The sequence below is a fragment of the Peromyscus californicus genome, unplaced genomic scaffold (assembly GCF_007827085.1).
Source record: "Peromyscus californicus insignis strain IS unplaced genomic scaffold, ASM782708v3 Scaffold_8__1_contigs__length_139910024, whole genome shotgun sequence".
Classification (NCBI taxonomy): Eukaryota; Metazoa; Chordata; class Mammalia; order Rodentia; family Cricetidae; genus Peromyscus; species Peromyscus californicus.
In genome coordinates this window covers 86,333,671-86,359,869 of record NW_026294606.1, presented here as the reverse complement: position 1 = coordinate 86,359,869, position 26,199 = coordinate 86,333,671, and the positions used below count along the sequence as shown (strand labels likewise).

The 26,199-nt window shown below is 46.0% G+C and overlaps 1 protein-coding gene across 2 annotated transcripts in view; it reads right to left on the bottom strand.

Annotated features, from left to right (window-relative positions):
• Positions 1-18,345, bottom strand: part of Abcb10 (ATP binding cassette subfamily B member 10) — a 34,856-nt gene extending 16,511 nt beyond the window's left edge. The window contains exons 1-6 of one of the 2 annotated variants that reach the window (XM_052728071.1): positions 17,740-18,341; positions 6,490-6,690; positions 5,373-5,575; positions 4,176-4,310; positions 2,294-2,440; positions 669-804 (exon numbers count right to left, since the gene is read on the bottom strand). In XM_052728071.1, the coding sequence (XP_052584031.1) occupies positions 669-804; positions 2,294-2,440; positions 4,176-4,310; positions 5,373-5,575; positions 6,490-6,690; positions 17,740-18,157 (1,240 nt within the window). In that variant the 5' untranslated portion in view covers positions 18,158-18,341. Of the gene's footprint in view, positions 1-668; positions 805-2,293; positions 2,441-4,175; positions 4,311-5,372; positions 5,576-6,489; positions 6,691-17,739 lie in introns of both variants that reach the window. The other variant, XM_052728072.1, reaches the window with a different exon arrangement.
• Between the last annotated feature and the right edge of the window lie 7,854 nt (positions 18,346-26,199).

Here is a 26,199-nt window from a genome sequence, read left to right as displayed (position 1 = left end):
AGGGTCCCAGCACTCACTGCTGAACTTCTGGCTGCCCACAGACTCTGGGAAAGAGGGCGTCACTGTCTCCAGCTGTTACCCACCGGTGAGCCTACCAAGCTCAAACCCAGTTCTCAACCCAGAGTCACACTGTCGGTCCAGGTTAAACCCCGTGGGACACAAAACAGAGCAAAACTTCATGGGCATGGGGGAGAGATTTGTAGAGACGATAGGAGGAGAAGAAAAGGGAGCTGGGGAAATAAATACAGAGGGCTAGGTACATGGCATGTATGAAACTGTCAAAGAACAAAATTAAAAAGACAAAAAGGACAAAAATTTATTACTAATTCTGAGGAAGGAGAGACTGAATATGGAGAGTTTAAGACTCGGGGCAGCAAAATGTGTGAGGCGCAAGTCTCACTAAGGATGCTCAGGGTCTCCATCCACTCCCGCCAGCCACTCTCCTCTCCCCTGATTACTGGGAGACACATTCCACAACAGCGGGCTGGAAAACACAGCTTCCCCATGGTCCTGAGCTGTGGAAGGACACAAGAGCCCCGACCCACCCGGGAACCCGCTCACCCACTCCCAGAACTTCATTTTTGCTTGAGGGAATGGCACACTGAGAACGGCTACCCGGTGGGCCTGGATCTCAATGTGCATGCTCAAAGCCTGTTCATGTGATATACCTCCGATGCTCAATCCAACCCAGAAAGCGTACATGAGGAAGGAAGAGAGCTCGCCCACTGTCATGTGGGCGCTGCCCATCAGCAGGCCACCCTTGTACAGGACAGACAGCACAATCAGGTTTCCTGAGAGCCCAGCCTACAGGGGGAAGAAAACAAAGGTCAGGACGACCAAAGGCCTCTTGGGACACAAAGGTATAAACTCAGCCTTTTAATATATAACATTTCTCACAAAAAAGGTTTGAAATACACAGTGAAGAAAATACTTGCATCCCCACCTCAAAAGCTTAGACACTACTGCCCCTCAGGCTGTTTCCCCCAACCTACTCAGCTTGTAAAAGGTGAGAGTAACAACCAGGCCTCCTAACTGAAGATGAATCAGTGGGCTGTGTTCACAGCTCTGAGGAGATGGCCTCCACATGGACCTGTCGTCCTGCTCTAAGCTCTGCTCTCCACTCTGGGAGCTTTGGGTCCCTACAGAGGCCTTCTCGGAGCTGCTGCCTCTCGGTCCATTAAACAGCCTTGGAGAGGTTCTTTCCAGTTTAGATGGAAATGTTTCAATTATCTTTTTTTTTTTCTCATTTTTGTTTGTGTTTGACAGTCTCGCTATGCAGCCCTGGCTGACCCAGAACTCACTATGTAGACCAGGCTGGCCTCAAACTTACAACAATCTGCCTGTCTCAGCCTCCTGAGTATGCCCAGCACATATGGTGGTTTTCTATTCAGGGCGTCTTGATACTTTGTGATCAGTTTCTTATACTTTCTTCTAGAATGTATTGAAGATACATAATCCTCAACAGGAGTAGCCAAATGAGATTACAACTGAAGGACCCAGAAGCCTGTGAAAACATGTTGTGGCACAGTCCTAAGGTTCACACAGCACAGCTACTCAATGCCAGTGGTTCTCAAAGCTGCCTAGCCACACACTGGGGATGAGCACCAGATCTTACACACACTACTTTTCTTTCTTTCTTTTTTTAAATGTGTAGCCCAGGCTGGCCTCGAACTCGTGATCCTCCTGCCTCCGCCTACTTCAGCAAATCCTACCGGCGTGCACCACCATAACCGGTCACTACTTTTCTCTGATTCCACTTTTTTGTTCTCCTCTTCTTCCCTTAAAATAGCTTAAAGTCCAAGTCATTCTTAGGGCTGAAATAAAATCACTTCTACTATAAGTCAAACAGTGAAGGGGAAGATGAACAGGAATCTCACTTACACAACTGAAGTAAAACATAGCTCTCTGAACAGATGAAGACAGGTTTCTTCCATATCCCAGAATCTAATCAATATTTATATGTATAATTCAGCTAATATTTGGCTTAAAAGGGCTTCTTGGGAAATGTTATCACTTTTACTATTTTCTACAGAGAAAATATTTTCCAGTTTCAAATAACTCTGGACTTTGGAATTATAATCTGTTTTTATGTTCAAAAAAACATTTAAGTGGAAAATGCTGAAGGACCACTGAACTCAATGTTGTATTTACATATCTATATCTATATAAAATAATGATTATAAATGTTTCTTTAAAAAGGAAAAAAGAATAAAGAAAAAAAAATCACTTCTACTGCCAAGAGCCACAGAATGAAAATCTCTTGCACTCTCACTGCCCACAACGATCTACTTACTGCTCCGAAGAAGCCAGCCCGTGCCAAGGCCTCCTTCCGTGCTAGCTGCAGCAACTGGTCCACGTGGCTGGTGTACTTCTCCACTTCCATCGTCTCCTTCCCGAAAGCTCGGATGGTTCTAATGTTCCCAATGCGCTCCTCAGCTAGCTAAGAGGATTCAAACACATAGCACGGGGCTGGAAAGAGGGCTTCACAGTTAAGAATACTTGGTGCTCTTGCAGAAGACCTAGGTTTGATTCCCAGCACCCACGTGGTGGTTCACAACCATCCGTAACTCCAGTTCTAGAAGACCTGATGCTTTCTTACTTCCATAGGCACATGTGGTGCACAGACATACATGCAGGCAAAATGCTCACACATAAACACATAAACATATAAACACACACACACACACACACACACACACACACACACACACACTCACGGCGAAGGGAAGAGTGTCACATGGCAATCAACGGCAAAATTAAAAAGGAAGGCTGTATGTGGAGCACGGCCAAGCAAGGTCACATAGCGGAGTGCAAGAATCCCTCTTGTTGTCAGAAAATATGAACTGCAGGGCGGGAGAGATGTCGCAGGTGGTTACGAGTCCTTACTGTTCTTGCTGAGGAACTGAGCCTGAACACATTAACCTCAGTGAGTAGCTTACAAGCACCTGCAACCCCAGCTTCAGGGAGTGAAATGCCCTCTTCTGGCTTCAGAGTGTATGTGCGTGTATGCATGTGCACACACACATAGACACAGCACGGACACAGATACACACACAGTGCCCACACACTTTAGAAAGACAGACAGACAGAGAGGCAATAGGACAGCAGAAGGAAAGACAGGTGGAAAGACTAAACTACAAAACATTAATGACACTAACTCTGAATTATCAAAAAATTTTGGATTATCTGGAATTGTAGATAAATAGTATTATCTATGTTTATGTTGTTTAACATTTTCATATTTCCAATTATAAAAAAAGCACGCTTTTTGAAACATGAAAATACAAGTATTTTGGGGTTTTAAAAGATAGTGCTGGGCTGAAGAGATAGCTCCGTTGTTGAAAGTATGTAATGTTATTCTAGAAGACCTGAGTTTGATTTAGCACCCACATCAGGTACCATACAATGGTCTATAACTCCAGCTCCAGGGGATCTAATGCCCTCTTCTGGCTTCTGAGAGTAACTGTATTTATGTATACATACATACATACATACATACATACATACATACATATAAAACTAAAAATAAAATAAATCTTTTTTTTGAAAACAAAACAAAACAAAACAACAGTGCTACACAGTCTGCTTTACTAGTTAATGAAGGACATAGTGCCAGTTAGATATTTTTCTCAAAGTATATTAGTTTCTATTTTTATTTTTGTGTTTTAAGAAAAGGTCTAGAGAGAGGGAGCCTAGGCTAGTCTCAAACTCATGATCCTCCTGTCTCAGGCTCCATAATGCTGGGCTTACAGCTATGTCCCACCACAGCTGGTCATATTAGCTTTTTCTGTCCCATTAGGAGCAGTGATAGAAAACAGTGAGCAGTTGATATAAGCAAGGTATGGGGGCTCACAACTGTAATCCTAGCACTTGGGAAACTGAGGCAAGAGAATTACCATGAATCTGAGGCCAGCCTTGGCTATACAACAAATTCCAGGCCAGCCTGGGCTACACAGCAAATTGGACATACTCTGGGGTAAGTAGCAAGCCAGGAGGAGAGCCAGGAGCAGAGCATTCCACATCTGTATTTCACTGAGGTCTACTGGGAGAAAAGGAAGGCATTCCGTTTCTTTCCCTGGTGCTGGTGCTGGAAAGGAACACACCTTGCACACCATTCATTCTGCCTGTTGCTCTGAGCCCCACACCTAGATAATGCACACATGGGAGGTCAGTACCTGTGTGGCTTGTGCCAAAGAGTCCTGTGTGGCTTTGGACAGTTTCCGTAGATATCGTCCATAAATCACGGCGAGGATAGAGATTGGAGGTACCACACTCAGAACAAAGGTGGCCAGATTGGGTGACACAAAAAACTGTCAAGAACGAAAGTCAAGAGTATGTATTCCTTGAAGTGGCAAGGCATCCTTAGACCTACAGTGTGTAGGTGGGAAGACACTGTCTCCAAGCTATGCCTCCTGTTTGGGTTGGATTTTCCTGACATCTTTAACTCTTACAAAACCCAACATCAAAGCTGCCACAGGCCTTTAAATCCCAGCACTCATGAGGAGGCAGAGGCAAGTGATCTCTATGATTAGAGGCTCTATGATTGTCTACATAGCGAGTTTCAGGCCAACCAGGTCTACATAGTGAGACCCTGCCTCAAAATCAAAACAACCACAAAAACTCAAGGTGTGCATACTACCAAGGAGAACTGTGGCCGTGACAGCTGTAGGAAAGATGTAAATAGCATATCCTCTGGACAATTCTAACATGCTCTAATATGCCAGCCCACATCTTCAACAGCAGAGAGAGGGGCAGGATGGAATGAGGGTTCAGCAGAGAGGACTATTCTGCTCCGCACTGGTCAAATCACATCATGAGTTTGAAACTCGGCCATAATCACCCTAAGGCCATGACTGTCCAGAATTGTTCCCACCTAGATCAACAAGTTAGAAAAGTCACCAAAACACTCACCACATTGCAGAACTGGGAAATTTACTAAGGCCAGCAGGGTTGGTTGGAACACAAACACTACCTGGAGAGTGAGCTGAGATACCTGGAGAGTGAGTCTGAACCACCAGAGATGAGCAAGACAGCTGTGGAACACAGGCCACCTTGCAGGGGCACAGACAATGAGGTCTCCACCCCTTAAACCTGACACTTGGTTCCCAAAGGGGCTCTTTGGCCTGACTTTCTTGGCTGTCTTCACACCCTGGTCTTACACCTCTTCAGGAAAAACCATTCTCCAGATTGACACTCACTCAAGAGAGATATAGGCCAGGCCAGGAGAGATAACCCCCATGTCCCCAGTCTGGGGCAATGTTCTTGCTTCTATATGCTTACAAAATGACAAGAACATCTCAAGCCCCTGACGCTCAAAAGCCCTGGCCCCGAGAGCCCTGACAGAAAGCACCGAGAGGAACAGGCTGACGTACCATCATGCCAACACCAACCGAAGCCTGGGCCCCAGCCCTCAGTCCATCAGAGAGGTTTTCCGTCACTGAGCGCCCCAGGAGTGCAGTATCTGAGGAGAGGCGGTTAATCAATTCTCCTGTGCGGGTCTTATCAAAGAAAGCAACCTCTTGCCTTAGGATAGAGGAGAACAGTGAGGTGCGCAGCCTGTTCACGATGCTCTGACCTGCAAAGCAAACAGAGCAGCTAACAGTGAATGCAGCCAGCTGCCACTCACAGGGCAGCCATATAAAAACAACCTGTGTCTCCAGCCCGTTGTCAAAGCCAGTTTGTAGAGTAAGCATGTCAACTCAGTGGATCCTGGCATGGCATGGACTCACACAGGCCAGCATGTTCACTTCCAGTTAGTAACTACAGACTGCGGGTACAAGGAGAGTTGAGATCGCGATAAAGGTAACATGGGATGGCAAGATGACTCGGCAGATAAAGGTGCTTGTCACGCACACCCGACGACCTGAGTCATTAGCTGCAACCCTCAAACCCATAAGAGGTAGGAGAGAACTGACTCCAGAACGCTTTCCTCTGACCTCACCATATGTGCACGCATGCCTGCACATGTATGTAAATACACCATAACAGCAATAAAAATACATTTTAATTTTTAAAAAAGTTAAAATGTTCCTTGATGTGTGAGGAGCATCACATACCCAGGAGGCTAATCTGTTGGTGACTGGCTGCCCTTACATGAATTGCACTTTGCGAGGCCAGGAATGGGTCAGTCACCTAGAACCCATCTTACTAGCCTCATAGTCATGGAATGCAGTCCTGGGCTGCCAGCACTGGGGCAGCTCCCTGCCTGCTAAATAGACCTTTCTAAAGACATGACACTCAGGTTCCCATCCCAGTAGCTACACAGCATGAGCAGACAGGTCTTGCTTTTACTACTTGCTCGACCCTGACCACACAAAAGTAGAGAATATACTGGATGATCATAATGTCATCTTGATGGGATGTGGGACCTATCCCCAAGGAATGCAATATCAGGAAGAGACTGGGGCCCGGAGCAGTGGCACTCGAAGCCCTGATATTACCCCAGGTCCTTTGTCATCTCTGAGATGACCCCCGCCCAATGACACTGACCTGAAGACTGCATGAGGTAGACACGAATGGCGTTCGCAGCGGCACCACACAGGAACACACAAGTGAGGCCAGCACAGAGGTGAGTCAGGCTGTCGACATAGTCCCCGCTTGGGTTGGTGTAAATAACATCAATGATCTTCCCCAGGAAGAAAGGGGCAGACATGGTGATGACACTGGACACAGCGAGAAACCCAACAGCAGCTGGAAGACAGGAGCAACACTCTGAACTCACACCACAGCACAGGGCAGGTGCCCAGCACAAAGGGTCTCAGACCTACAGTAGCCTCAGTGGCTGGGCTTTCTCCTCCTTCATCAATGGGCCTGACTCAAGGAAGGACCAGATGGCTTCAGGTTAAGAACAAGAAGCATGGTTGTGAGGGGATGTGTGTGTGTGTGTGTGTGTGTGTGTGTGTGTGTGTGTGTGTGCCCAGCTAGACAAGAGGATGTTATGGCTTGTGCATTCCTTCCTTGCTAGGAGAACCTGAGGCTAACCATGGACATCTGACTGGTCTCCCTCCTGTCTGCTGGTCTTGGTACTCATTTCAGATCCTGCTTCTCGTGCATTTCTGCTACATGCTGTTACTCCTTGGCATCTAACTACACCTTAGCTGGATGGTCAAACTATCCAGGGAAACTTTATCTTCTGTATGTATGAGGGAGGGGATGCTTTTTTGAGACAAGGTCTAACTCTGTAGTTCAGGCTAACTTCAAACTCACAATGTAGCCCAGGTTAGCTTTGAACTTTTTGTGACATATCTTAGCTTCTTGAGTGATGAGATTATAGGTATACACCATTGTGCCTGGCTTAATGTTCTTGACTGTGCTTTGTATTTCAAAGTTCTCTACATAAGCTTTGGAGAACAGTTCCTGGGATCCACTCTGAATGTAGTATGTCCCTTCTTAGTATTATTTCTCTGGGGAATACATGAAATGACAGTAATCAGGAAATTAATTGTCCATATAACTAAACAACAGATAAGAGGGACAGAGGCTTATTAAGAAGTTCTAGCCAGGTGTGGTGATGAATGCCTGTAATCCCAGCACTTGGGAGGCAGAGGCAGATCTCTGAGTTCAAGGCCAGCCTGGTCTACACAGTGAGTTTCAGGCCAGCCTGGTCTACATAGTTGGCTAAAACAAACAAACAAACAAACATGTAAGAAAATCCAGTTGGAAAGAACACACATCACAGACAACCACACTCATATATAAGGAATATAAAACTAGAGGACAGACAAATTTTTACTCATGAGACTGGCAAAGATTACATGCTCACAATGTTGGTGAAGATGTGGGAAGGAGGCTCTCATTGGTGGGAACATACACTGACTGATAGAGGGGCAAGTTTACACCAGCCACAAGTGAGATCCTAGGTGAATAATCCCTTTGAATTGTAATGGACTTCTGAGAATTTTACTTACAAACTTCCACATCAAGTGTAGAGAAATAAATCCATGGATGTGCAATTATAGCATTAATTATATCAGCAAAAGAATCAGTATCTTAAACACCCACCTAAATAGGGTAAGTTGAACCTACTATGAAGAATTTATAAATATTAATCCATTAGTATAAGGAACGAGGAAACTCTTTGGGTACCTACAGTTCAGCAAGATGTGCCATGGGAACTGGGCCTGGTGACACAGAGCTGATATCCAGGAGGATCACAGGTTCAAGTCTAACCTCAGCTACAGAGTGCGTTCAAGAGCAGTCTAGGTAACTTAGTGAGACACTATCTCAAAATAAAGAGAACTTTGGATGTAGCTAAGTGCTAGAGCACTTGCCTAGCATGTGTGAAACCCTAGGTTCAATTCCCAGTACTGTTAACACAGAGAAAGACAGACAGACACATAGACAAAGACAAGTAATTGGTTAAAAAACAAGTCCTAGATAATAATACTAACATCTTTTGGGTGTTTTCCTGTTTTCTCTTTCCTCAGAGTTTATATGAGTACAGAACTTTTTGTTTGAGACAGGGGTTCTCTGTGTAGCCTTGGCTGTCCTGGAACTCACTCCGTAAACCAGGCTGTCCTCAAACTCAGTGATCCACCTGCCTCTGCCTCCCAAGTGCTGGGATTGAAAGCATGCGCCACCACCACCTGGCTGTACAGAACATTTTTGGAAGAATATTAAGAAACAGTAGCCCATGGGCTGGAGAGATGGCTCAGAGGTTAAGAGCACTGACTGTTCTTCCAGAGGTCCTGAGTTCAATTTCCAGCAACCACATGGTGGCTCACAACCATCTGTAATGAGATCTGGCGCCCTCTTCTGGCTTGTAGGAATACATGCAAACAGAACACGGTAAACATAATAAATAAATACATCTTTAAAAAGAAAAGACAAGACAAAAAGAAAGAGCAGCCCAGGCTCCTTCTAAGAGCAGTGCCGGTCACAGAACGCCTGCTGAGGAAAGTTGCTAACAGGGAGTGGGACCAGCCCAAGAGAATGGTTGCGGTCAACAAAGCTGAAAGGAGTTGGAGATCTGAAGAGCATTTTGACATCAGACGTGGAGACACAGACTTTGGAGTTTGCCTAAATCGTTTTCAGTCTTGCTTTGGTCCAGTATTTCTTTATTATGTTCCTTTTCCTCCCTTTTTGAAAGGTAATGTATATCCTGTGCCATTATATGTTGGAAGTATGTGATTTGCTTTTCATTTTGATTTTACAGGGGATCACAGTTAAGAGATTGCATGAGTCTCAGAAGAGACTTTGAACTTTGGACTTTTGAAATAGGACTGATTGCATTTCTGCATTATTTTATGGCTACAAGCCATAGGGAGTGGAATGTGGTGGTTTGAATAGGAATAGCTCCCACAGATTCATGTATTTGAATGCTTGGCCATAGAGAGTGGCACTATTAGGAGGTCCTTGTTGGAGTAGATGTGGTTTTGTTGGGGGTGGTATGTCACTAGTGGGTGGGCTTTGAGGTCTCAGAAGTTCAAGCCATGCCCAGTGTGGCATTTTCTTCCTGCTGCCTGCAGATCCAGATGTAGAACTCTCAGCTCCTTCTCTAGCACCTCGTCTGCCTGTGTGCCACCATGCTTCCCACCATGACAACAATGGACTAAACCTCTGAAACTGTAAGCCAGCCCCAGTTAAATGTTTTCCTTTATAAGAGTTGCCTTGGCCATGGTCTCTTTTTGCAGCAACAAAAACCCTAACTGAGACAACCAGGGAGCAAGCAGAGCTCTCAGCGTATGCGTGGGGGCAGTGGGCTTTTCAGCAGGCAAAAGGCCTTGTTATCTTCATCCTAACACCGCCTTTTCAAAGCACCAGCTCTGGAGCCTCACTTAAAATGAAGACATCTGACACTGCTTCCTGCCTTCCTGCCCTTCGTTTGTCTCCCACTTTCCCTCCCGGAATTCTAAATGTTATCATGGGCTCACTGTTTATGTCTGCCTTGCTTGATGCTGTAAGTAAGCCCACCAGCCTCACCTTACAGCACACAGCAGGAACTCAGTCAATACCTACTGAATGAATGAAGAGGCAGGGTGCCTTTGGCAAGGGAAGCAGGAAAGTATCTTACCAGAGCAAAGTCCTTTGCCAGCTCAACAGGGAAGGTCAGGCCTGGCCACTCAGGGAGTTCATACACCAGCTTTCAAAACTCCTACTCGAGAGTGAAAACATCAGGGGCTGGAGAGATGACTCAGCAGTCAGGAGCACTTGGTGCTCTTGCAGAGCACCCTTGTCCACTTCCTAGCACCCACATGGTGATTCACACCCACCCATAACTCCAGTTCCAGAAGATCTAACGCCCTCTTCTGACCTCTGCAGAAACCAGGCATGCATGTGGTACACATACATACATGTGCACATGCATAAAATACAGATAAATAATTTTTAAAAAATATTTTTTAAGTTGGGCAGTGGTTTCACATGCCTTTAATCCCAGCACCTGGGAGGCAGAGGCGTGTTAGAATTCCTAGCCACTCTCCCAGCTACACGACCACACATGCCCTGTCCAATAGCCAGGCAAGATGCTTAGTCATCCTAGGGCCTTACGTCCTACATAATCCGTGCGCTGAGTGATCATGTAATCTATGCGCATGCATGGCGTAGCTACATAAACCCATATGCTCGTGTGTGTGTGTGTGTGTGTGTGTGTGTGTGTGTGTGTGTGTGTGTGTGATCTATAAAAGCAGGATCCACTTACCCCTCCCCTCTCTTCCTGCATGGTCATTCCATAGGCCTATGCACACCTCTTCTGTTCCTTTCCCTTAATAAACTCTTATAGCAGGCTTTGTTATACCTCGTGGCTTTTTTCGCACGGTAAACAGCGCAGTTTAATGAATAACATTGCGCTGCTTAATAAATAACAAGGTGGATCTCTGTGAGTTGAGGCCAGCCTGGTCTACAGAGCAAGTTCTAGGACAGCCAGAGCTGTTTCACAGAGAAATCCTGTCTCGAAAAACAAGAGCAAAAACCAAAAATCTCAAAGAAAATAGAAAAACAACAAAACCCACAATCACAAGCTGAGTGTGTTGGCAAACCTGCAGTCCCTTCCCATACCCAGGAGAGGCAGGAGTATAAGGTCATCCTCAGCTACCTATAGAGTTTGAGGCTATCTCAGGCTATAAATATTAAGAATAAAAAACAAACCAATACAACTCATAATCTCAATCCAACTGGATAATGTGAACCAGGACAGAAGCAATTCCCTTTTGATGTAAAGCAGCATGCTCCCAGGGATGGACAGGGCAGGGAGAGTGGCTGACTCTGTTCCACACAGCTCAACCCTAATTAATAAACTGGGAGATGCCATCCTGATGACTGAAGATCAGGGCAAAACCCTTCCCAAACAAAGACTCTCCTCCTCTAGTTTTTCTTTTCTTTCCTTTCCCCCTTCCTTCCTTTTTTTTTTTAATTACATTTTTTTTTCTTTGTCATTTTGAGACAAGGTCTTGCTAGCCTGGAACTACATATAAGCCAGTTTAGGCTTGAACTTGCAGTGATCCTACTGCCTCTGCCTCCTGAGTCCTAGGATTACAGGGATTCTTGAACACATTATACAGAGTAGGCTGGCCTCAAACTTGCAGTGATCTTCCTGCCTCTGACTCCTGAATGCCAGGCTTCTCTAGCTTTCTAAATGACACGAAGAATCTGCACTTTGTGGATTAGATATCTTTGGTTCCAACTGAGTTCCTACACAGTAGAGGCATCCATACAAGGATGAGGAGGAAACCTGATTTGCTGAAGCACGTCTGCAAGTTCAAGGCTAGCATGGTCTCCCTAGCCAGTTCCAGGCCAGCCAGGGTTACACAGTGATATAGAGTCTGAAAAAAAAGGGGGGGGGTGGGGCTATTTGGCTAAATCCAAAATCATCCCAGTATATTCCATCTACTTATTAATTTATTCGATTATTTTTTTAAATAATTTTAAATTTAATTTTATGTACATGGGGATCTATCTGCTTGTACACCTGCACGCCAGAAGAGGGCATCAGATCCCATTATAGATAGCTGTGAGCCACCATGTGGTTGCTGGAAATTAAACTCAGGACCTCTGGAAGAGCTGCCAATGTTCTTAACCACTGAGCCATCCCTCCAGCTCCAATTTATTCTATTATTTAAAAACATTTTTAAGATTTATTTATTTTACTTTATATGTATGAAGGTTTTACCTGTATGCATGTATGTTAGATCCCTTGGAACTGGGGTTATGTATGGTTGAGAGCCACATATGAATGCTAGGAATCAAACCCTAGTTCTCTGTAAGAGCAACCAGTGCTGAGCCATCTCTCTAGGCCCAATTTATTTATTTTTAATTCTGTGTATACATGTGTGTATGGGTGCCTACAGAGGTCAGAGCTGTCAGATCCCCAGGAGCTGGAGTTTTAAGTGGTTGTGAGCTGCCCTATATGGGTGCTGGGAAATAAACCTTGGTCATCTGGAAGGGTGACACACACTCTCAACCATTCAGTCTTCTCTCCAGTCCCAAATTTACTTATTTATTTTTAATACAGGCCTCATGTAGACCAGGATATCTTCAAACTAACTATGCAGCCAAGGATGATAGTTCTTTTGCCTCCTGCTCTAGAATGCTGGGATTAGAGGTGTGTGCCAACATGCCAGGTTTTATGCAGTGCTGGGATCAAACCCAGGGCTTTGTGTGTGCTTGGCCAAGCACTCTGCCAACTGCGATATTATATCTCAACCCCAGGTTTATTTCACTATTGTGTACCCCTTTGTATTACAATCTGTAGTGGTTTGAAAGAAAATGGCCCCCATAGGCTCACAGGGAGTGGCACTATTAAGAGGTGTGACCTTGTGAGAGTACATGTGGCTTTGTTGGAGGAAATGTGTCTCTGGGAACAGACTTTGAGGTCTCAGATGCTCAAGCCAGGCCAGCGGCTCACATTCTCTTCCTGATGTCTGCAGATCAGATGTAGAATTCTCAGCTGCCTCTCCAGCACCATGTCTGCATGCTGCCATGCTTCCCGCCATGATACTGGACTAAACCTCTGCACTGTAAGCCAGCCCCAATTAAATGTTTTCCTTTATAAGAGTTGCTGTGGTAGCCAGGCGGTGGTGGCGCACGCCTTTAATCCCAGCACTCGGGAGGCAGAGGCAGGCGGATCTCTGTGAGTTCGAGGCCAGCCTGGGCTACCAAGTGAGTTCTAGGAAAGGCACAAAGCTACACAGAGAAACCCTGTCTCGAGAAAAAAAAAAAAGAGTTGCTGTGGTCATGGAGTCTCTTCACAGCAATAAAATCCTAACTAAGAATCTGAATGTAAATAAAATGGATTTTGGTCATCTTGATTCTAGGGATATGGGGCTGTGGAATATCATGTTCCACCCTAAATCCCGGTCCTCACTCTGTGACTTGGAATTCTCCACCTTCCCTCTCCACCATGGTGCGACTTCTATTGCTCTCATCTGGCCTGATGGGCCCCAGTGGCTTCTACTGCTGTTTCCTGACTGACACTCTCAAACATGTGACCTTATCCTCATTCTACTGAGTCCTGGTGTTCAGAGGGCTCAGAGACAGTAAATGCAGATGGTCTCAGGTCTGCAACATAGGTGTGGGAGGTCAGAGGCTCAGGAGGGTCAGGAAAGCTGGTTCTAAAGAGGAGCCTAACAGCACCAAAAACCTGGCTCTGCCACCAACATGTGTAACCCAACCCAAGTCATTCAAATCCCCTTTGCCTCAATTTTTCCTACTATAAACAGCAAAACAACGACACCCTCTCACTGGGCTGCCTTGAGATTACACACACAGAAAGCATCTGGCATGGGGCCCAGCAGCTAGTCAACAAGCATACAGCTACATCCTTCATCAATCCTGCTGTCAGTTCAGAAATGACCTCTGCTGTGGTTCGGACCAGAGATAATTCAGCTGTTCTGTCTCAAAGACCAGGGACTGGAAGGAAAAAGGCAAAAAGGCAGCTTCCTCAGGAGAGTGATAGCTGTTTGCAGACATGCTGGGATCTGGCAGGGGTCAGGGAGACATTTTCAGGCATGATGTGGGTGTGACAGGGAACAGGGTGGAGGGCAGTTTCTTCCTCTAAGCTGAGGGATGGAAGTGAAGATATGAGGGCTGAAAACCTAGAATGAAGCTGAGCAAAAAACAGGGGTTCAGGAGATACTCGGATCCCTGGAGTAGCCCCCACATCTCAGGCTGTTCCTCTTGTCCCTTAGCCCTGTCCTGCTGGACCACTGCTCTGTCTAGGCTTCAGGAAACAGCAGCTGTAGGCAGTCTCCATCCTTTCTTCTCTGTATTTCACGATGGTCACTCCACAGGCATATCTACAGAAGTCAGCCACAAACTCAGCCATAGTTCCAGGCAGGCACCAGCTTTCAACAACAGTCATTATCAAGCCGCGCAGTGGTCACACACACCTTTCATCCCAGCACTTGAGAGGCAGAGGCAGGTGGATCTCTGTGAGTTCAAGGCCAGCCTGGGCTACCAAGTGAGTTTCAAGACAGCCAGGGCAGGGTTGTTATACAGGGAAACCCAGCCCTTACCAGTAATTCAAGAGAGGAGCAGGCCTTAACCCTGCATACCTGCACTATCTGAAACACGAAGGGAAAAGAGTAGAATGTACCATCCAACAGTCTAACTATAGTCTAGCTAGGAGCTCGCTCTGTGAGCCAGAAGATCCGGCACTCTAAGCATCTTCTCATCTTGGGGTCCACTGCTCACTAGGACATCTGAGCCCTGGCCTCCTATCTGCTAAGCACACAGGAAGCCTGAACAAGTACCTCTTGTCTACTTTGTGCACAGCCAGATGATTCAGGGCTCAGCACCTTCTGAGGGTCCTTGTGGCCAAAGTGATAAGAAAAAGACTTATCAACGCAAAATGGCTCTGGGTAGCACTGCAAACATAGTGATACCAAGACAGCCAAAATCCTGTAGGAGTGGGCTGCCTGGAGGAAGAGTCATCATGCTACTTCTGCTCTGGGCAAGCATCTGCAGACATTTCAAACAGGAGGTCCTGTTTTCCAACATCAGAATCTTCTGGGGAACAAACTGCTGAAGAGTAGGGAAGGAAGGGTTATTACTGAAACACACCCTACAGTTTAGGGGATGTTAATTTTCTCTAAAATGAGAAAACTAACATCAGAAGCCAGGCAGTGGTAGTGCACACATTTAATTCCAGCACTCGGGAGGCGGAGGCAGGCAGATCTCTGAGTTCAAGGCCAGCCTGGTCTACAGAGCAAGTTCCAAGACAGCCAGGGCTACAGAGCAAAACATCTCAAAAAACAGGGGGAAGAGAAAGAGAGAGAAAGGGGTGGGGGTGGGGGTGGGGGTGGGGTGGGGGGGGTGGGTAGAATCTAACATCAGAATTTCTTCTCTTATTACCTGCTTTTTAGGGCTTTTTAAAATTAATTTATTTATTTTCATTTTATTTGCATTGGTGTTTTGCCTGCATGTATGTATGAGGGTGTCAGATCCTGGAACTACAGACAATAGTTGTTAGCGGCCATGAGGATGCTGGGAGTTGAACCTGGGTCCTCTGGAAGATCAGTCAGTGCTCTTAACCATTAAGTCCCCTCCCCCCATACTTTTGGGGCTCTTTAATGAAATAATGACAGGCATGATAGCTCATACTTACAATTTTAGCATTGGGGAGGTTGAGGCAGGAAGATTGCTGTGTATTTGTGGTCAGTTTTGGCTACAAAGTGATATCTGTCTCAAAGACCAGACAGATAGACAGACAGACAGAAAGACACAAACCTACACAACAGCTCTGTTCCCCCAGCATTTCAGAGATGTGCCAACTCTTGCTTAGCATGATCTATTACAAATTAACGGTGACCATGACTTCCTTTTACTTTCACCAGCACCAACAACCAGACTGGCTTGACCTATAATGACTTCTGAAGAGAACACAGGCTACATAAAGATTTCTTCTTCCGAAGTCCTGAAGACAGAATAGGTTTACTGTCTACTTAGAAGCCTTAAGAATTCCTAGCACTTGGGAAGTTGAGGCAAGAGATCTCAAGTTAGAGGCCTGCCTGGACTACAGAGCAAGCCCCTGACTCAAAAACAAGCCCACTACCATGCCAACTGCAGTAAGGTTAATTCCCAAATCATACATTTGATGTTTCAGTAAGGCAGACTGACTGCTCTGATGATGGAAGTTGGTACAGTTTCCGACTTATTTAAGAAGGACTTCACAGCATGCTGTCAGGTCACAAGTCACAGAGATGACAGACAAGGGCAGATAGGGAAGGGCTAGGTGGCACTAGCAGAACCTGACTCCCCTAAACTTTGAAATCTGAAGTTTCAGAAGCAGAAACCTAGGTTCTTACCTCAGTCCCTAGTAGTCTGGGCACATCCAGCTGCCCAGGTCTCCAAGCTCCTCCATGCACACTCTGCTCTGTACCCCCCCCCCCCCACTCAAGAATATATTTTAAACCTGGGTTTGGTGGCTCACACCTGTAATTCCACACTCAGAAGATGGACAAGAAGATCAGGAGTTCAAGGTCATCCTCAGCTACATAGTGAGTTTGAGGTCAGCCTGGACTACATTAAACCTGTCTCAATAAAACACAGAGGAGGGGGCTGGAGAGATGGTTCAATGATTAAAAGTACCAACTGCTCTTTGAGAGGACCTGGGTTGAATTCCTAGCACCCACATGGCAGCTCACAACTGTCTGCAACTCCAGTTCCAGGGGATCCAACATTCTCACAGAGACATACATGCAGGCAAAACACCAATGCACATAAAATAAAAATAATAAATAAAACATTATTTATTTATTAAAAATAAATAAAACACAGGGGTAAAAAGGCTTACAAAATAGCCAAGAAGAAAGGGACTTTTTCCATTAAAACCCACAACAACCATAGTAAAATGTGTCTTCTTATACCTAAGGACACCACACCCTCCTAACTTCTGTAGATGGCAGATCCATGTGCCCTTGCTCCATAAGCACCCTTCTCCAAGCCGTCTCTCCCAAAGAGAACAATTTGTACAGCAAGGGACTCAGTAAGCAACTTGGGGTCCTGCCTGTTTAAAGAGTTGTAGGACAAGGTCCTTGCTCTTGCAAAACCCCCTTGCCTATCTCCATTTCATCTCTAATTCAAATACTTTCCTGCCCACTAAGCAGGGAATCCCAGCAGGAGCAGGACTCCATGTGTCTGTTCCCAAGGCAATCCCACAGAAGGAGGGCATAATTCATAGTCACAGAAGGAATGTAGATCTAGAAAACCCTCAGGACTCTCTAGATCTCAGTAGGTCTTTGCTTCAAACACTCCTCCAGTGACTGCTAAAAATGGGGAGTTACAGAATATTTTCATTTAGACTCAGCCAATTCTGATTTCTTTTTAAAAGTCATCCATCAATTCTTTCTAGACAGTTGAGTTACTGTCTAGTTTCTTTATGCTGTGGCCAATGCCTGGTACTGACCAATTAGGGAGGTGACAGCTAGCATGAGGTTCACAGTGCTCAGCTTCATGTGAAATATTGCTGGTTGCTTGATACTGTGTAGCCCTAGTGATGTTTTTAAAAAACATTATAAATGTATAATACAAAGTAGACATGGTTTTGGCAAAAACTTTTTTCTTAAAGGAGTAAACTCCAGTTTATTTAGACAATGCCCCAAAGCAGACACTGCCAACAAGCTGGTGGGGACCGATCTAAATAATTCTGGTAACAGGCTCTACTGACCTCACACGGTGAGCGCCCGCCAGTTAAGAAAAGGCACCCATAGCCTTCCAACAGGTGTCTGCAGATCTGAACGCCCTTGTCGAGGCTGAGGTCAGGCCGGGGCCCACCGCAGCCCACTGGTCCCCCAGGGTTCCTACCTGACAGCCTCCCGCGCTCAGGGCGCACCAGCCCCAGGAGCTTCCACACTTCTGAGCCCCGGGTCGCCGCGGGCCGCTGCCGCGAGTCGTTCCCAAGGTCTCGCACATTGGCGGCGGCTGCCGGGACTCCCTGGAACCTGGCGAACAGGGGATGTGAGCCGCGGGGTCCTGCCAGTATCCAGCACCTGCGGGCCCCTGAGGACGTGGCCCACCGCCCCACGCCACCGGGCAGTCGGGAGAGGGGCGCGGGAAAGCGGAGGCCCGGGGTCGGCTCATGGATTAGGGACGTCCATGCGCGCACCAGCGGGTTCCACTCAGAAGCCAGCCATGTCCTAGAGGAGACGGCCGGGGCCCAAGCACGCACGGCAGGGCCCCGGCGCGTAATCAGCAGCAGCGCCCTGGCAGGGGGCCTGCGCATGGCGCTGCGTCTGCCTGGAGAACCTCACCCGCCGGTCCGGCCGCACGCCCCGGGACCCTCCTGGCCCGGCCCGAGCGCAGGGCGGGGACGCAGCAGCGACCCGCCCCTCCCGCCCCATCGGGCGGGCGCCCGGGCCGCGCCTTCCGCCGCGCAGGGACCACCCCTGGGCGGCGACCAGCCGGTGGCCCCAGAGCAATGCCTTGTCTAAGCTGCAGTAGCAAGCGCCTGCGCCCGCGAGCTGCACGCGGAAGATTTTTCGCGCTCTAGAGCCCTTCGTTTGCGAACCCGGGAGCGTCCGAGCCCTTTCTCTCGCCGGCGACGGGCGGAGTGCGCACGCGCCGTGCTCAGGTCGCTGACTACAGACCAAGGCTGAGACCATTGGGTGCAGGATGGTACCTAGTCGCTCAGTTCTTGGGCCGCTGTGGTGCGGTTGGCGGACAGTGAAGTCTCCACACCTTGGAGGACTGAGCAATGTAGGAGGTGCCGCAGAGGGAGCTGCACCGCGTAGAGGCCCGGAGAGCAAAAGTGGTCTTGCCTGCAGTAGTCTTAAGGAGAGCGGTGGGGGTGGGGGTGGAACCGTATGGAGGATCGGGGTGAGGAAGGGGGAGAGTGTGCTGGACCAGAACGAAATGCAAGAGAGAGGCACTCGCCCCTGGTTAAAAATGTATGAGTTCAGCCGGACGTAGTGGCACACGCCTTTATTCCCAGCACTTGGGAGGCATAGGCAGGCGGATCTCTGAGTTCGAGGACACTCTGGTCTATACAGTGAGTTGCAGGACAGCCTGAGGGACATATTGAGACCTTGTCTCATAGAAAAAAAAAGATAATAAAAATTTTAAAGATGGGTTCACAAAACAACCTCAAAATAAGTACTTTAGTTCAATAGTCCTAAAAACCAACACGAATGAGGGCGGCGGAGGGGGACCTTAAGGAACACAACATCAGACTTTCAAACGTCTCTGAATTTGCAGGATTCTTCCTCTTTTTACCCCAATCCCAACCCTGGAAACGTCACTTATTAAGCTAGGGAGTCGGGGGATGATACAGCTCAGTTGATAGAGCCTTCCCTTCACATCACCAGGCCACCTGAGTTCAGACAGATACAGAAAAAAAACCCAAAACCAAGCAGGTGGCGGCTGGCTGGAGTTTGCTTCGCTTTTCTTTTTTTTTTCTTTTCTTTTCTTTTCTTTCTTTCTTTCTTTCTTTCTTTCTTTCTTTCTTTCTTTCTTTCTTTCTTTCTTTCTTTCTTTCTTTCCTTCTTTCTTTCTTTCTTTTCCCCCCTCTCTTAGAAAATTTCCATGTTTCGCCTAGACATATTGGGCATGCCTTTAATCCCAGCACCCAGGAGGCAGAGGCAGGTGGATCCCTTTGAGTTCCAGGCCAGTTTGGTCTACATAGTGAGTTCCAGGATAGCCAGGGCTACATACAAAAACTCTGTCTCACAACAAACAAAAAACCCAACAAAATATTGATATAAACAATTTCCATATTTGTCTGGATTCCTGAGAATCCAGAATTTTAGCATCTTTTATGTTTTCACTCTCAGACAAGGGCCCCACCTACACTTGGAAGTTATGAGGTGGAGAGGGATGAGCAACAATGTGAGTGAGGTTAACTCTGCCTTTTACAAGTTGGGGGAGTGGGAAGCAGGCATGTCCTTCTTTAAAATCCAGCCCTGAAGCCCAGTGAGACTTGAGTTTTCTTAAGTGGCCTCCCCATCAGTGCAGAAATTCTAAACTCCAAGGTGTCACAGTGTGAATTGCACTCCACTGACTCATGAGGACTCAAATCCCTTTCCAGGCCCCAGAGAGTACCTCCTCTTTCTTTTTGGACCCTAGCTGAACAGCATCAAGGAGTGAGTATTGTACAGGCTGGCAAAAGTAACCACTTTTTAAAAACTGTTATTATTTTACGTGTATGAGTGTTTTGCTTGCATGTATGTCTGTGTACCACATTCACCTGGAAAGGGTGTGGGATCTCTGGGAACTGGGGTTACAGATGGTGATGATATACATGCTGGGAATTGAACCCTGGTCCTCTAGAAGAGCAGCAGTGCTCGTAACCACAGAGCCATTTCTCCAGCCTGAGATTAACCATTTTAAGCCAAATCTAAGCTTCCTCTTACTTCTTACTTCTCTTTCCCTCTCCAGAACATACTTGCTGCTGTGAGGGCCAGAACTGAGGAGCTGTATCCTCTTTCCTAGCCTGATCCTCTCAGTCAGTACTGTCTGGAGCTGAGTCAACAGAAAAAATAAAAGCTGATTAGACAGAGCTAAACGCCACAGGTTTTCTGTTTGTAGGGTTTTTTTTTTGGGGGGGGGGGTGTCAATACAGTTTTGATGTGGCCCTAGCTGCCTTAGAATTCAGCATATAAAGATGACCGTGAAATTCAAGTAATCTTCCTACTTCTGTCTTCCAGGTTCGGGGATTACAGGTAATGCCACCCAGGAGGTTGAAACAGGAAGATCACCATGAGTTCAAAGCCAATCTGGTGCTGGGCGGCAGTGGTGCATACCTTTAATCCCAACACTTGGGAGGCAGAGCCAGGTGGATCTCTGTGAGTTTGAGGCCAGCCTGGTCTACAGAGTGAGATCCAGGACAGGCACCAAAACTACACAGACAAACCCTGTCTCGAGAAAAAACAAAACAAAACAAAACAAACAAACAAAAAGCCAATCTGACTACATAGAGAATGCCAGGTCACCTAGACTCATAGTAAGACCCTGTCTCAAACAAACAAACAAGCAAAAAAGAAATGAGGGCCAGTGAAATGGCTCAGTAAATAAAGGTGCATGCTGCTGAGCCTGGGTTGGATTCTCAGAACATACATGGTGGAAAAAGACTGACTCCGACAGCTAGTTCTCTGACCTATGTAGGTGTGCTAAGGCATACTCATGCCCACACAACTACACACACACACACACACACACACACACACACACACACACACACACACACACACAAATAAAAGATGTAATAAAAATAATTAAATGAATGAAAAATTAAAAATCAGGGAAATAAATATTTTCCCTGAAAATAATTATCCTCCCAAAAAATATTACACTTGAACATACACAGTGAGACCTTGTGGATGGGAGGAAGGAATGAAAGACATGGATTAGGGGCTGGAGAGATGGCTCAGAGGTTAAGGGCACTGGCTGCTGTTCCAAAAGTCCTGAGTTCAATTCCCAGCAACCACATGGTGGCTCACAACCATCTGTAATGAGATCTGGTGCCCTCTTCTGGCCTGCAGGGATACGTGCAGACAGAACACTGTATACATAATAAATCTTAAAAAAAAAAAAAGAAAGAAAAGAAAGACATGGATTACCCAAGAAATTAGGACAATCTCCTTGGCTTCAATAAAAGCACAAGGAATGCTCTAAAGTATGCTGGCAAGGAAAGAAGCAGGCTACTTAGAAGTGGGTGAGTCACCGGTACAAAATCCCCCAGCACTCAGGAAGCAGAGGCCAGTGGGTTTCTATGGGTCCAAGAACAGCCTAGTTTATACATCATGTTCCAGGCCAGGCAGAGCCATACAGTGAGACCCTGACTTGAAAAAAGCAAACAGACAGACAAAATAGTACAGAATCCCCAAGCAACACAGAGAAAGGCTTAGCAATGCTGAGATCAAATGGAAGTTCAAGTCCTGCCACAAGACAGAAAGAGCCCTTGGGTGGAGGTGTGACTGGCCAGGAGGAGTTCTGGCCTTAGGTGAACAAAATCTTAATAGGCTTAGTGGTTCATGGGTGTCAAATTCTAAAGTGATCTCTAGAGGAAACTTGAGAGCAGTCCTACCTGCTGGGGCTAGTATATTCAGAGGACAATAGAGCAAATACATAGGGTACAGTGGGAGTAGAAGTAAACAATGTCCTGGCTTGCAGTCCAGGAACTGATGGGAGAGCTCTGACCAGACCTGTAGCTTGTATTTGGAGCTTGAGCGGTGGGAAGGTTGATGCCTGGAGACGAATTATGTAGTAAGCAGCCACAAAGTCATAGAACCCAGTCTAGTAGAAGTGTTTTAGAAATTGCCTTGAAGCTTCTGGTGACTCCATACTCTGCTTTCTGAGAATGCTGCAGCTAGAGCCTTATCTCTCAACAGTGTCTCAGGAAGACAGGCCAGCAAAGTTCGCTGCAGCATCTCAGAAGAGTCCAAAAAAGGGTTGAAATTTGGTCCCTTCAAATGACCAGGTTGAAATGCTAACTCCCAGTCTAGAACCTTGTCTGGAGACTAGGGATGGCAGATGCAGTTCACCGAAGAGGAGACAAATGAGAAATGATCTCTCCCTCCCTCCATAGCCCGAGTATGGGGGAGTGATGCTCATTAGTGGTCAACCTGCCAGGTCCTCACCCTGTGACAGTAACGGCAGAGACAGTCATGCAGCTGCAAGCCAAGGGGGAACAGTTTGCCAGCAAGCCATGTAAAGCTGTGAGGAGACACGAAAGTCTACCCTGTGATGCTGAATGCCAGACTTCTCTCCTCAAGAATCCTGAGATAACAGCCTTGTGTATTAAGACACTAAATCTGTGGTACATCATTATGGCAGTGCCAGCTGACTTACTTAAAACACAACATAACCTGTCATCCCAACTGCTTGAGAGGCAGAGATGGAAGGACGGCTTGAGCACATGAGTTTGAGACCAACGGGGTGGGGGGGGGGGCGGTGGGGGGGTTTAAATAGCAAGACCTTGTCTAAAAATACACATATAAAATGAGTTGTCACAGTGGCTCACACCTGTAATTCTAGAACTTGGGAGGCTGAGGCAGAAATGTTATGGATTTCAGTCCAGCCTGGGCTACAGAGGTGGAACCTCTCTTTCAAACATAAAAACAACAACAAAAAAAGCCAGGCATAATGTCATAGGTCTTTGATCCCAGCACTCCTAGCACTCAGACGGAGCTCTGTAAATTCAAGGCCAGCCTGGTCTACAAAGTGAGTTCCAGGCCAGCTAAGTCTACACAGTGAGACTGTGTCTCAAAACAGTACCAAGAAAATAATAAATAAAATAAGACAGTGAACCTAATTCTACAGGTTTACAATATTTAGATACAATATTTTTTTAAGAGCCTGGAGTTAGATTCATATAAAAAGAAAAATTATACAGAGCTAGATAGCTCAGCAGTTAAAAAGCTACTGCTCAATGGGCATGGTGGCACATGCCTTTAATCCCAGGACTCTGGAAACAGAGGTAGGTAGATCTCTGTGAGTTCGAGGCCATCCTGATCTACATAGTGAATTCTAGGACAGCCAAAGCTACACAGCAAAACTTGGTCTTTTTAAAAAGGGGGGGTGGGTGGGAATGGAGAGATGGCTCGGCAGTAATAGCACTGGCTACTCTTCCAGAGGACCCAGGTTCAATTCTCAGCATCCACATGGCAGCTCATAACTGTAACTCCAGTTCCAGGGGATCTGACACCTTCACACCAATGCACATAAAATCAATTTATTTTTTTAAAAATAAATAATTTTTTTTTTAAAAGAACCCATTGCTCTTGAGTTCCCAGAATTCACATCAGGTAGCTTACAACTGCCTATAACTCCAGCTCCAGGGGAATGTAGTAACTCTGGTCTCTGAGGGCACCTGGATTCATGTGCACATACAATACACACACACACACACACAGACACACACACACACACACACACTTTAATCCTGGAATGAGTGATTGGATATTTGGAAATCCATTAATATACCGTCTTAATACACGTAAGAAGAAAAATAATGACTAGCTCCATAGAATCTGAAAAAAAAAAACCTGAGAAATCAAAACTTATTTAAAAAAAATATGAAAAACACATGAAAACAACACCTGATGGTTACATGGTTATTTTGGTGGTGGGATTTTTTTTGGGGGGAGGGTTGTTGTGGTTTGTTGAGACATGCTGTCACTGTTGGATTTCTGTAGAATGTCCTTGTAGTTGTTGTTACTGTCTTTTGTTTTTTGACAGCATCTCCCTATATAGTCCTGCTCCCTGTGTAAGCCCAGGCTGGCCTCAGACTCCCAGTGAGTGTCCTGGTGCTCCCTCCTGACTCCTGCAATTGCAGGTGTGCACCAGTAAGCCTGTGAATTCATATGATGAAAGGTATATTTCTTAGTTTTTGTTTTGTTTTTTTGGTTTTCAAGACAGGGTTTTTCTGTGTAGCTTTGCGCCTTTCCTGGAACTCACTATCTAGACCAGGCTGGCCTCGAACTCACAGAGTTCCGTCTGCCTCTGCCTCCCGAGTGCTGGGGTTAAAGGCATGCGCCACCACCGCCTGGCTATTTCTTAGTTTTAAACCAGCCTCTTTCTTAACTTCATACAGTCCTGTTCAGCTCCAGGACAGAGAAGGGAAATTGGTATCTACATGGCTGTTCAACAGCACACTAGAAGCTGGGTGTGGTAGCTCTCAACTATAATGATTGCTGTGTGTTCAACACCAGCCCAGGCTATACAGTGAGTTCCAGGCTAGGCTGAGCTGCACAGAGAGATCTTGTTTGATTAAAACAAAGAAACATAACAGCTAATAAGTAAAACAAGCAAAAAAAAATTCTGATGGGGTTTTTCAGCTAAATTAAGTGTTGAAAATAGTTTTTAGGTTGTCAAAAATTACAAGGCATGGCTGTCTCATGCAAATATGAAGCCAAACTGTGCCAAAGGTTTATTGCTAAGGAATCAATGAGGGACCAACAGATGCTGAGCATGAGGAAGTTCATTCTTTAATTAGGAAAGATTCTTATTTCAAAGACACAGTAAATTCGATACATTCATTACACACAAACCTAATTGATTTTCAACACGGCAACACCTGATAATTTTTTAGGTTATCTTTACTCTGAAATATCGTTTGCCACACTGTCAGCTTTCCTTATCTTTCTCCCTCAGAGCTGGAAATACCCTAATCAGTTGTAAGCAGCAGAACAAACGTAGGTTTCCTAGCAGGCCTGTAAGTCACTGGACACTGAGACAACCTTAATGATCTTTTTGCCTGGAGCTTTTGGGGTTCCTCCTCTCTAGTCAGAAACACCTTATACAGTGCAGTCCCATCTCAAACTTGGTGTTTTCCAGCCTGGCCTTGAACTTTTGCCCCAGCCCCCTGCCTCTACCTCTCAAATGATGGGATCACAGGTATGAGTCACTATGCCCAGCTTCTTTAGGGCCATTTTATAATTCAACCCAAAACTCTGGAGAAATGGCTGAAACAATGGGTCAGTGCCCTTAACAACCTGTCGATCACCATGTAGGCTTTTTTAAAATCTTGCTTTTCTGCCCCACTTTGTGGTTTTAGAGCATTGGTTCTCAACATGTGGGTAACGTGGGTCAATGCTGCAACCCTTTAATACTGTTCCTCATGTTGTGGTGACCCCCAACCTTAAAATTATTTAATTGCTACTTCATTACTGTAATTTTGCTGTTGTTATGAAGTGTAATGCAAATATCTGATATGCAGGGTATCTGATATGTGACCCTAAAGGGGCTGTGGCCCACATGTTGAGAACCACTGCTCTAAAACCACAAAGTGGTTCAAGTGGGGCAGACAGAAAAGCAAGATTTTACAGAAGCCTACAAGGCAATCAGCGGGTTGTTCAGGGCACTGACCCACTGTTTCAGCCATGTCTCCAGGTCATTCTGTTCCAGGAAGCAAGTGAAGTCAAACTTGGCAAGTAAGCAGAACCAGCAGTGCTTTACGTAAATCACCAAATAAATCAATGAAGTAGTATCTAATAATTGATCTTTTGGGGCATGGTGGCACACACCTTTAATCCCAGAACTCCAGAGACAAAGGTAGGTGGATCTGAGTTTGAGGCTAGCCTGGTCTACAGAGGAAGTTTTAGGACAGGCAGGGCTACACAGAGAAACCTTGTCTCAAAACAAACAAACAAAAAAAAAAAATTGGTCTAAAAAAAAACCTTATTCTACTTCAATAGCCTCCCTGTGGCATCATGCATCACAAGCTACATAAAGCTTTGCTGAGATCTTTTTAAGGCACAGACATGGTTATTAAAGAGCCTTTGTGCCATTTGGTGGGAAATAAATGCCTGTGATTCCCCAGGAAGCCGA